The sequence below is a fragment of the Sabethes cyaneus genome, chromosome 3 (assembly GCF_943734655.1).
Source record: "Sabethes cyaneus chromosome 3, idSabCyanKW18_F2, whole genome shotgun sequence".
Taxonomy (NCBI): domain Eukaryota; kingdom Metazoa; phylum Arthropoda; class Insecta; order Diptera; family Culicidae; genus Sabethes; species Sabethes cyaneus.
In genome coordinates, this window is record NC_071355.1 from 156,286,119 (window position 1) to 156,299,013 (window position 12,895).

Here is a 12,895-nt window from a genome sequence, read left to right on the forward strand (position 1 = left end):
GGACCTGATGGTATACCTGCCTGTATAGAGATTTGCAACATAAATTGATAGTTTTTTAGGTTTAAGTTAAAGTTACTAAATACTGAGGGGCTATCAGTTGGGTGTTTAGCGTTGCCAGTGCAAAATAATTCATAGAAGAAAATAACTCAAGCACTAAAGGGTCTCCACTAATGGTCAATTTACCCCAAATTGATCATAATGTAAAATGGTTTAACGAACTGGTCAACCTCGTGTTTTGTTGTCTTGACGTTTATAATGAGGTCAGGCATTAATTTATTTTCTATCGTTACATAGTTTGTTAGTCACATCGAGCAACTCGACTCGACTCTGTCACTGTCGAGTGTCGAGTGTGGGCAGTACGGGCAGCATAGCGGCTCAATGCACCACCAAAATAAAACAAGCTTACTCTTTACTTGCTGACGGTTGGGTCACTAACTTTCTAGTAGGCGACTCAATCCAGCTACGCGACAAAATCCTGCGTGTGACTTACATAATACCAAAAGTAGACCAGTCGAGCAAAGTGACACTCGACGTGACTCACAAGTCATCCATACATCGCAAAATGCGCATATTTATGAGAGAAAAAGTTTTTCTAACAAAAACTTTTTCATGTCCATCCTGAAAAAGTCATGTCCATCCTGAAAAAGCGTATTTCTTTCGGTAGATTCGGTTATATATTAGGTTCGGTAGATTCAAAACGATTTATTTACGCATTTTTTGAAATAACACTTTTCAATCTTATTTCCGTTTCGTTCCAGCATCCAGACTGATTCGACGGCGAGTGCCTTGCGCGGGACATTTGATGACACCACGGCGGCTATGGTTGAACAAGATACCCACTCAGTGTGATGTAGTTATCGAGTTTCCAGGTAACGTAATTTAAAATTGGCAATCGTTCAAGCCAGCTCTGAATTACAAAGTGGCTATTCCTCTCAATATTGCTGTCTGACTGGCTGCAGAGGATGCCCCGGACGATGCACTTCGATGGCTGCTTAATAAGATTAAGGCAACCCCACCAGAAGGCTTAGGTTTATCGGCGCTGGTGAGAGCACACGACAGTACAAAACGAACCGCTTTCTATGTCACCGCTCCAATGAATGTGTAAGTTTCCTGTTGCACAGTACGAATCACTGTACAGCGAGCATGCCAAACAAGATATCCTATAAAATTCAGCCTTGAGAATACTGTTTATAGTTTATGCCGGTTTTCTTATGAAATGATTTTCTTAAAGTAAAAGTAATTGAGTATTCTGTATATAGAGTGTGAAATAACATGATAGGTATATAAAGAGACTTATCAAAGTTAAAAATGGTTATCAGTTAATTTATGCGGTATTACGCAAATGGGTACGGTGAAGTGCCTAAAACTTTTTTCTCTTTTGATTTTTTTTTACTTTTGGTGATATACAGGTTGTTTAAAGCAGCAGAGGAAGCACGTCTGCCGAAAAGGCTTCGCATGGATCTCGGTGGGGCTTTAAAGGAATTTACCAAACGAGAAAGTCATTGTTTTGCTCAGACCAAAGATAGCGAAGGCTCGAATACGTTGTTTACGTCTCAGGAGCGACAATGGCTGGTGTTGCAGGTACGATTCGTAAGCGGTTCGTCCGGATGGCGTTCTCAATACGAGGATTTTAGTAATCGTTCATGTGCTGAATAGTTTTGTTAGCACCGTTTGTAAGAAATATTTGATATAGCGGTGAACAAAATGTTTTCATATTTTTCGTAGTTTCTCACTCATCCACAGTCTATGTGAAAACAACAGATAGTATTTTATACTAGCTACTTATTTTACAAGCCATTAAAAACGGCGAAATATGATGATTGATTGATGTGATTTGTGCTTGTATTTTTATATGAACAGGTGCTTCAAGGACTAAGAGCTGGATTGTCGGATTTGAAAATTCTAAAGGGACGAGCGCATGTTGAAGAGGGTCAAAGTATAGGTAAGCATAGCTTAAAGTTATTAATAAATGTTGTTTTTTTCCGCCGGGATAATGAAAAATGTTTTACAACTTTTATCATTTTTCTATCGACTTATACTGGTCAAGTTATTTAAGCGTGTAGGGCGCTATATCTCTCCATATTAGCGTTGGTAAGAGGAATGCTTATCAACTTATGGCTATACAGTAAACTCTCGGAAAAGTTAATCGGTTGGGGAATGAGTCGATTAACTTTTCCGAAATATTAACTTTTCTGAGTAGTCCTGAAAATCATTGAAAATGATAAATACAAAAGCGAAAAATGCACTCCGGGATGTAGGATACACATTTTTATGTATTTTGAAATTGTAATGAAAAGAAATATATAGCAACTAGCAAGATCTTTATGAAATAATACTTAGTTCCTTTCAGTAAGTTTAAAATAGTCGGTTACACTAGTTTATTTTTGTTTTTTCGTATAGTCTGCGACTACGTTTTGATAATTTTCGCACTTATTTTTAGTTTCTTGCTGTTCCTTCTTTTGCATTTAAAATTCAATCTGAGTTTGCGCTTTTCCAGTATGTTAACAATAATCCTAAAGTAACTATGTGTAACTAGCAAATAGTTCAATACGCTATTGGTGCAACTATTTGGTACAAGAGTTAAATTTAATCCCAGTTATGATGCGACTCTGTATGACTCTGTATGACTGTGGAAAGGCGATAATAAACCGAAAAATAAGAAATAGAGATAGAAGGTAAACATACGTGTGTGTACGAACGCTTTGACAACCAATAAATTCAAACTCTCAGAAAAGTTAAGGTAAAAATTAACTTTTTAGAGCGTTGCATGAGAGCTGATATTCACTTCACTTTTCTGAACAATTAACTTTTTAGAGAGTTATCTTTTCCGAGAGTCTACTGTATTGCCTCGTTTCATTGTGCCTGATTTTTATTTTCAGGTATAATAAGTTTAAGTTTGTCACGTAGTTTTCGGGCCACCGTATTAACGGTTTGTTTACAAACAGAAAGTTGTTGAAAAGTGAGCTGCAGTTTTGTGATAATTTTGTCATTGAAATACTGTTTATCTTGTAATTTCACTGTGATAATCGTGATCATTGGAAGATACTGTGCTCGGAAGTATTAAAGTTTCTTTTGATAACGTGATTAAAGTGCAAAATAAAACAGCAGTAGAAATGGATCATCTCTGCAACGCCTGTGCTAATGTCATTCATACGGATGCAGATACAGTTGTTTGTCAAGGTTTCTGTAGATCAACATTCCATTTTGGATGCTCCAAGCTTAATCCAGCAGTATGGGAAGAGGTAAAATCTAGCGCTGGTTTATTTTGGATGTGTCACGCTTGCCGGAAAATTATGCATAATGTAACTTTTCGAGATTCTCTTACCAATGCTAATAACGTACTTCACTCCGTATTGGATCAGCAAAGCAAAATGTTCGAAGAATTAAGAGATGAAATCAAGAAAAATGCAAACATGATTAATCGAATTACGCGAAAAATTCCCGTTACGCCTTCAACTCCCAAAGTGATTCCCGGGTCAGAGGGTAGAGCGCCTAAGCGTCCTCGCATTCTTGTAGATCTCCCACACGAAGAAACAAATGCCGTTCGAATGCTTTGTGGGAATAAAGAGCCACCGCAGGGTTCATCTATTCCGATCGTACCGCTGCCCCCTCGAGTAAATAAATTCTGGCTGTTTCTGTCTAGATTCTCCCCACAAGCCACTGTGGAAGAGATTTCTACACTAGTACAGCAGAATCTGGAGCTGGAGGGCCCCGTCCAAGTCATTAACCCATTTCCTCCCAGCGTTGCGAAAACGCAACGCACTTTCATTCGTTTCTAGAGAAGACCCGGTTGAAGATATCAACTTGGACCCTGAGAAACAAAGAAAGATTGAAAAAAAATCTAATCGACCTGTTTTTGCTCAAAGGTCAGATGTTACATGTAACATAATTACAGCTGTGATAAAACAACAGGTTTTGCTATTTTCCAGACAGTTAAGGAAAAATGCTCATAAAACTCGATTTTACCTCTATTAACGCCTGACCTATCAATCAGTGTTAGTAAGAATCGGTTGCTTGCCAAAAAAAATTTTGTTTCATAATTTTGATTATTTTTGTAATTTTCAGATAGGTTTGAAGCTTTGCGTTGCGAAAACGCAACGCTAGGAACTAACGATATTCAAAATTTGCAACGGGAATGTTTGTTTTCGTTCGTTCGCTGCGGTGTTTCATTTGATCTCGTTGCTTTTTAGTAAACAAATGAATGTAAATCTTATCTTTCGCTTATTTAAAATTTTCCGGAAACATTATAAAAGTTTACATAACATACAATTCGCTGCTTCAAACACTAATGGCAGATGGAGAAGCCGTTGTGATAAGAACGTAATAAAATTGTTAAAGTACCTTTGCCTCCGGAATATCTGGAGGAATTGAGTGATGGCAACGACAGTTTCATGGACTCAAATTTAATGTTACAACCTTTCCGGAACGTGTTGGTAGGCATTTAATCATCTGCGATGACATTCATTTAGCATTCAAACTGCATACATGTCTAGTGCAAAGATGGTCTCCAACCCAAATGTTTGATATCTATCATAAAACATAACATGCAATACTCTAAGACGTTCATTTAATCTTTATTAATACTCAAAATCACAAAAAAAATCCCAAATTTGATTTAACGGTAAAAAAGTATGAAGCATTTATATGCATAATAATGAAGGTATGCAAAAACGGTATACCCTTAATGCCCAGCGTTGCGTTTTCGCAACGTAGCGTTGCGGGACACAGGGTCAAAATTAAAAATACATGTCAGTGGTTTTTTCTTAGTTGACCTAAAAGAGAATTTTCCTGAAAGTTTCAACTTTCTATCCCTGCTGGGAAAAGTCTGGGGCTTAATGGGTTAAATTAGTCCGCAATGGTGCTGATTTGAGCCAAATGACATACGTGTCATTTAAGGTGGGAATCGATATCGCTTTCAAAGAAAAGGCGATGCAGCCCTCGAGCTGGCAAACTGGTATTTATTTCCGCGAATTCATAAGTGAACCTCGAACCAACACATTTCAAAATATCAGAGATAATGAGTCCAATCCAGAAAACTTTCTTACACCCCTTGCCAATACACAGTAGTAATAACGATCCTGCAATATTGAATGATCATAATCGTATTGAAATTAACATAAATGCTACTGACGTACCTGAGTTGGAACCAAATTTGACCGTCACTAGTCCTATAGTATCAATGACACGAAAACCTACCGAAAAGAAAAAGATATTGGATGTATATTATCAAAATATGAATAGTATAAGAGGATGCGAACGACAAAAAATTGTCTATATGTCGTCTATTGAATTAGACATAGATGTATATTGTTTCACTGAAACTAACCTGGATGCAACTGTACTGGATGGTTCATTGTTTTCTTCCGCCTTTCGTGTATACCGTTGTGATAGAAATGCCTTCAATAGTGAAAAAACCTCTGGCGGTGGTGTTCTGATTGCCGTCCGAAATAGCATCGCCAGCACAGAATACGCAGTGGCTAAAAGCAATGAAGCACTCTGTGTTAAACTAGCAGCAAAGACCGGATCACTCTATATGTGCTGCGGATATATTGCACCTACCTCTGGTATCGATCGTTATCGCTCGTTTTGTCTTTTTATTGAGTCCATAGTTGTAAGCATTAGTCCGGAAGACGAAGTTATCGTTGTCGGTGATTTTAACCTGCCAAATTTGAATTGGAATCAAATTAATTTCGACTCAAATAATCCATTTTACTTACCCGAACAAATTACTTCACAAACCGAGATAGCTATTGTTGATAGTTTTCTCGCTGCTGGGCTGATGCAAGTATGCAATATTGTAAACAACAACAATTGCTTTCTTGATCTGGTGTTCACTACTGACACAGACATCTGCCAGGTGGCATTAACGGATCCATTGATCAAGAACGAAATTCATCACTGTGCGATGTTATTGACCATCGAAGCGGCCGCATCGAACGAGTGTGACATTGGGGTGTTCAAAAAGTATTTGAATTTAAATGCAATGGACAGTGTAGGCGTGCGTACTGACTTAGGTAATATTGAATGGAACAATATCTGTTCCAAAGCGATGTAGCGGGATATGTTATGCAAGCATCTGTGCTGCTGGATTTTATTCGCGCCGTTGGTGTTCTCAATGTCGATATCGGGGATGCTGCGAATGTTAATAATTCCGTGGATTATAATATTTTGTCGTTTTATCATGTGATTTTCGATATTTTTTCCCGTCATGCTCCAATGGTCATCAAACAGCAAAAATCACAGCACAATTACCCCGAATGGTTTTCTCGGTCGCTTATCAATCTAATGAAAGCCAAACGATCGGCTTTAAAACGAATGCATCGAAATAGGTCAGATGAAAACGTGACGCACTATAAGCAGGTTCTACGTATGTTCAAAGCTGCCCACCGAGAAGAATATGAAGTTTACCTAAGTGAAATACAAAGATCTATAAAAGGTAACCCGAAATGTTTCTGGAAGTTCGTAAATAGCAGAAGGAAGAACTGCAGTATTCCAGATCACGTTAAGTATAAGAACGTTACTGCTACCGGTGCTCAGTCATCAACGCACCTATTTGCGGAACATTTTAAAACCGTATTTGACGAACATACCTCCGCCAACAATATACCATTTCAATACAGCGATGCAGAAGCATACCAAGTATCTCAAAACAGCATCGGAAATGCTATTCGCAGACTCGACAAAAATCTGTCACCTGGTCCCGATACACTATCGAATAAGCTTTTGAAAGAGTTTCAGAATGAACTAATAGAACCTCTCGCGAGTCTATTTAATGCGTCTCTAGCCTCTGGTTACTTCCCCTCGATTTGGAAGGTATCTCGTATTAGTCCAATTCATAAAAAAGGATCTCGCTCAGATGTGGAGAACTATCGAGCAATAACTATCCAGTCGGCTATACCGAAGCTCTTTGAACAAACAGTTTACGATCATCTATACGAAACGGTTGCTGATCGTATCTCTTCTGCTCAACACGGGTTTTTGAAGAAAAAATCTGTAACCACGAACCTTTGTGAATTTACGTCTCTGGTAAACGATTATATCTCAAGGGGGTTTCAAGTAGACTGTGTATACACTGATATGAGTAAAGCCTTTGATTCTGTTAAGACGGATAGTATTATGCAATCGGTTACAGACTTCGGCATCGATGGACCGATTTACAACTGGCTAAGAACTTACCTTTCGCGCAGAGTTCAGTATGTGAAAATTAAGGAAAACGTCTCTGCTTCATTTGTTGTTAATTCGGGAGTACCGCAGGGTAGTCATCTAGGACCATTGCTTTTTGTACTAGTGATGAACAGGCTTCCGGATATGTTGTCCAATGCTACAATCTTAATATACGCAGATGATGTAAAAATCTTTTTACCTATCAAGACTGGCAGTGATTGTCTTAAGCTACAACTTGACGTGGATAACATTGGAATATTCTGTTCGAATAGCGGCTTGAACATCAACCCAGATAAATGCTCTGTTATGACTTTTTCCCGAAAACTACGTCCAATCGAATTTCAATACTCCTACAACGGAATCGTTTTGCCACGCAAGGAAACCATTCGTGACCTAGGAATCATATTTGATCGTTCACTTTCGTTTACAAGTCACATAGACAACGTTATTAAAGACTGCTTAAAGCTATTTGCTCTTGTGAGACGATACGGTCGTGACCTTAAGGATCCATATGCAATACTAGCAATATATGTAGGCCTTGTGCGAAGTAAATTAGACTTCGCAAGTGTAGTTTGGCGTCCGCAATATGTAACCTATATACAACGGATAGAGACAGTCCAAAAAAAGTTTGTTCGTTTTGCATTGCGGTACTTGAGGTGCAATGGAGATGAACTACCGCCGTATCACGACCTATGCTCTTTAGTCAACATTGACACAATCCACTGCAGACATAAGATTGCCGACATAGTGTTCTTCACGAACATCCTATCTGGACGAGCCGACAGTCAAATGCTTGCTTCAAGGTTGCATTTCAATCACAGCCAAGTTGCACTTCGGAACACCCGGGTGTTTAATCCACCTCATCGAAACAGGAATTACTCCCAGCATGAGCCAACGTGCCGTTTCATGAAAGCTTTCAACGATCTACAGCATATAGTTAATGTTACCATGGCACCAGCGAATATTAAAAATAGGCTTAGCTTGTATTTTAGGGGACAGTTGCATCCCATTTGAGTGTTTTTAATAGTTAATGTTCATAGTTACTAAGTACTTTTTTATTGGAAAACGGGCTTGAAGCCTAAACCTTAATTGAGCAAATAAATAAACAAATAAACCGTAAATCTCGTATGTGCATAGTATTTTCAGATATAAATTAACAAAATATGATTGTTTATGCAGTACCCTTTCTATTATATAGGTACTATTATCCTATAGGATGCAGTAGAAAAAAATGCGAAGATTTATGATATTTTCTACAAATATCATTTACAATTGCTTTCAGTTGATATTAAGATTTTCGAGTTCAGTTATTTTTGTTAGATCCCTTCAAACAAATTCACTCGATGTGTTCTCCTTACTCTAACGGATAGGGAGGATAGGATAGGGAGAAGGTCTAAACGGTTATCAGTGAAACCACTACTTGTTAGTAATCAGTAATTATTCTCTAAATTTATTCTGATGAAAATATATATTATTTAGTTTAAGCATTATCGATAAATAATCGGTTGCTACAAAAACTGGTTCATATCCGAACAGTGAAATTAGTCGTCATGGATTTTGTGAATTTCAAATTCAGTTTTTTTGTTTAAAACAAAAATTCTGTTCATGAAAATATATTTTCTGTGTTCAGCTTGGCAAGAAGAATGCAGTGAATACATTTCTAAAAACAGAGCTCCTGTTTTGGGCCAAAAACCGCTTCCAAAATTGGGCTTTCCGACGAAAAGTTAATGACTGCTCATTTCCCGTTAAGTCGACCAAAATTTGATCGTAACACTGGCAAACTAAATTTTTGGATAGTGATTACGAAATAAATATGATACACCTCTCAGTTGGCCTAGAGGTAAGATGCTGGTCTAATAAGCCAGTCGTCGTATGTTTGAATCTCGGTTGGGAGAGGCTGTCAGAGTCAATAGGATCGTAGCACTGACTCCGCACTGTACTGTATTCTAACAGCAGGTTGCGAAGTCTGTCATATACAAACAGAAGGTCAGATTTCGATTACTGTATGTAGCACCCGAGCTTTGCTTTACACTTTCCCTTAAGACTTGACTAGTTGACTATAATTTGTATTTGATAAATTTAGAGTAGTTGAGCCAATATATAGTTGTGGTAGCACCTGTAGTTGCGCTAATATTCAATAATAATGCAAATTTTCGTCACCGAAACATTAAAAATAACAATTACGTTTATCGTATACTGCGAGTTCTTGAGAATATTGGTAGTTTGAAAACGCTATTTAAAATTAAAGATTTATTTGTATGGTGAATGACCAATTGGTTGAAACCACATTAAATAGCAAAGTAATAAAGATTTATTTGCAATAAATAACGATTTTTTAATATCTAACACCAGTTTAGAGGAAGTTGGAATATGCTTGTTTCTATAATCGCGCTACCTCGCTTTTACAGATAGAACAACATATGGAAAAGCACACTTATAGGAACACCTAGATCGATTAAAGGAACATTTACGCAACTATCGCTTCATTCTAAATGAACCGGAAAATTTAAACTTTTTTCTTTAAAAATTTACTCTAAACACGTATATACAGGGCGGACTCGATTATCCGGGGAATCGATTAACCGGGAATTCGATTATCCGGGGATTCGATTATCCGGGTTTTCAGACTCCATTATCCGGGTGAAAAAAAAAATATTTTTTTTCAATGATTTATTTTAAACCTTTATAGTTATTGTTTTCATGCTACATGATGATTCCAACTTGACAAGTATTGATACACCTCCCTAAAGCTGCAAAATTCCTTTCTTATATTCCTTTTATCGGCGAAGAAAACAAAAATAAATCCTGCGATGATGGAATCAATTTTTTTACTTAAAAATCATCATCATCATCACCATTACCATCATCATCATCATCATCGTAATCATCAATAAAAAAAATTGCAAAAAAGGAATTTTATGACTTTAGGGGAGTTTGATCAATAATAAAAAAACGTTTATAATACCTAAATATTGAAAAACATAATAACATACAAAAAATAATATTGTACCAAAAAAAATTATCAGTGGAAAAATCGTAAGAAAGGAACTTTCTGACTTTTGGGAAGATAGATCAATAATAAATAAAACATTTCTGATACCTAAAAGCCAAAAAACTTGATATGCCTAAAAAAATTTTGTACCAAAAATTAAGATTCGATTATCCGGGTGATTCGATTATCCGGGCTGAAAATAAAAATTGTCACCCGGATAATCGAGTCCGGGCTGTAATTGTCGTGCCTATAGACAAATACCTCATGTGTGATAAATTAATATCCCACAAACATTAATTGAAGCCTATATCCCATTAAACAAGAAAAAAAATTGAATTGTGCATAGCTGCACCATTAATGGACCTTCTACCTTGTTGCTTATTTTCTCAGAAGTTCGGGAAACCGTAGTTGGGAAGTCTTTTTTTTTTCAAAATTACACGGTAAAACTAGGTTTATAAGTACAATTCTTGGAACATTTCTTTCCTTAGATCACTTCACATCGGCCATTCTATGAGCACAACATTATAGAACCATTTTTGTTATATAATCGATTGAACCGTATGCATTATTAAAAATTAGAGAAATTAAAATCCAAGAAATTCATAACCAAAAACTTCTTTTTTTTAGAATCATGATTTTTTTTCTTTCGTGTTCTTATTGACAAATTCTTGTTTTTTTTTGGTGATAAATATTTCAAATACTTTTTCCGTCAAATCCACACATCTTTAATAAAAATGTATATTATAAATAACTAGATGATTGCCCGATCTTAGTGAGGGTCCCTTTGTGTCTCGGCCACTTGTACATCTGTTATTGTAACGACAATTCTCATAATGCAAGAAACAAAACCCGTTTTCTTCATTTGAATGTGTTTACTTCTTTTGTGAGTACCCCTCCTGTTGTCCCCCAGCCACTCTGTCCCAAGTCTGCCACCAAATCTGTCTTCTTCTCGGTAATCCCTGTAAATCGACACAAAGCGTACGTTTTTGAACCTCCCCCTGGTTAATGGCCACCCTATTCCCCCTTTCAGAAATCCAACCACTTGTACAACTGCTATCGTTCCAAATGCAAAAAAGCAATCCCTTTTACTTATTTGGACCTTCTCCGCTTGTTAGCTCGTGCTGATTACCTTATGTCAATATGTCAAGGAACATGTGTGCCAAGTTTGATGAAGACCCATTGCTTTTGTCAACCCCCCAGTGCTGATTCCTTGCTATCAAGGAACATGTATGCCAAGTTTGGTTGAGAACGGTCAACGGGTTCTGCAGTTATGGCGGAACATACCAACATACTTACGTTCACTTTTATACATGTGTATAAAACAGTTAGATAGATTGCTATTAATAGCATTAGCATAATATGCTAATATTATGGAATCAGTAACACCGTCTCTGAAAAGTAGACATCTATTCTAATTTAGCTGAAAATAAGTACACCCTTAGAACTACATTAATTATTAATCTAAATTTTCAAAGTTTATCTTTTGTTCGTGAAGCTATGATCCATAAGTATAATTCGAACATTCCATTTCAAATTCAACCAGATAGTTATCTATTCGCAAACTTTTCCACGTTTTAGGTACGGTTTCTATCCCTCCCAGTGGCGCAATATCTCCTGTGACACAATAATAATCATTAGTTTGTGTTTGCTTCATACCTCCCAACAGTGGCTGCCTGGCAGGAACTGGGTCTGATAACACAAGTGTTTCCCTTACACGAAACAAGCGCCTTACAACAATTGCAGTCGAGTTGGGTACGAAAGTTTTTCGCACCACAACCCTTAGGTAATTATTCGCAGTTGCAGCACCATATTGTGCTACGAATGCACTTGATAGCATAAATAAATTTTACTTGTAGTTGTGCACACTATTGTGCAGTTGAATTGGAAGTGTACAAAAATTGCCGTGTTTGCAAAATAATGTTTCATCAAATAGTATTGTTTAGTACTGCGATAAACAAGTTTCCAAAATTTATGATTTGCAATATTTGTCGCTTGTTTATCAGTGAAATTAACGAAGTCATTTATTCAAACCATTTACCCTTTCGACAGATGATATCGCAGCCTATTTTGGAGTAAAGGTGGCTCTATATTTTGCGTGGCTAGGACATTATACATGTGCCCTGTGCGTTCCGGCCGTTCTTGGATCCATATTGTACGCTGGTCTTTGGGGACGAGGGCAGGTACTAGCTGAAAACGGAAGCGAAGTATTGTGATAATGGTATGACGTAGTTTCATTTACTTTCAGACAGCACAAGATATAGGGCATGTAATTTTTTCTTTGTTCAACGTGGCCTGGGCATCGTTGTATCTGGAAGCCTGGAGGCGGTATTCCGTCGAATTGGCTTTTCGTTGGGGAACACTTTCCACACCGCCAGAGTTACTAGAACCACCAAGGCCGTTATATAAGGTGAACAACCATAACCATCCATGTTTCCATAAAGTTTAATTTATACCTGTTATTACTGTCATTTGTAATCATATTTTCTTTCTGCTTTTTTCATTGTTCTTTTCAGGGACATTTGGAAGAAAGTCCTGTTACCGGTCGGCTGGAGCCTCGTGAAACTCCCGCATGGCAGCGTCGAGCGTTTCGCTATCTAGTTAGTTTTCCAATAATTGGATTATGTTTAGTGCTAGTGTTTGTCGTGATGTTTCTGATGTTACAACTTCAGGTATTTATCACTGATTTTTATTTTCATGTTATAATGCACTAGAAAACCGTTTATTACGCGTAAATTTGTT

At 37.2% G+C, this 12,895-nt stretch overlaps 1 protein-coding gene and 1 long non-coding RNA gene across 2 annotated transcripts in view; one reads left to right on the top strand and one right to left on the bottom strand.

Moving 5' to 3' along the window:
• The window catches only part of LOC128740311 (anoctamin-8), a 61,884-nt gene that overhangs the window by 25,518 nt on the left and 23,471 nt on the right, over positions 1 to 12,895 (top strand). The window contains exons 2-9 of the mRNA XM_053835849.1: positions 759 to 869; positions 960 to 1,101; positions 1,410 to 1,581; positions 1,861 to 1,942; positions 11,823 to 11,939; positions 12,206 to 12,336; positions 12,402 to 12,563; positions 12,670 to 12,825. Coding sequence (XP_053691824.1) covers positions 759 to 869; positions 960 to 1,101; positions 1,410 to 1,581; positions 1,861 to 1,942; positions 11,823 to 11,939; positions 12,206 to 12,336; positions 12,402 to 12,563; positions 12,670 to 12,825 — 1,073 coding nt within the window. The remainder of the gene's footprint in view (positions 1 to 758; positions 870 to 959; positions 1,102 to 1,409; positions 1,582 to 1,860; positions 1,943 to 11,822; positions 11,940 to 12,205; positions 12,337 to 12,401; positions 12,564 to 12,669; positions 12,826 to 12,895) is intronic.
• LOC128741766 (uncharacterized) lies at positions 4,609 to 5,890 on the bottom strand. The gene is made up of 5 exons (XR_008412231.1): positions 5,718 to 5,890; positions 5,560 to 5,659; positions 5,327 to 5,477; positions 5,136 to 5,192; positions 4,609 to 5,078 (listed from the first exon to the last, which is right to left on the bottom strand). It is a non-coding gene; the product is annotated as an uncharacterized LOC128741766 (long non-coding RNA).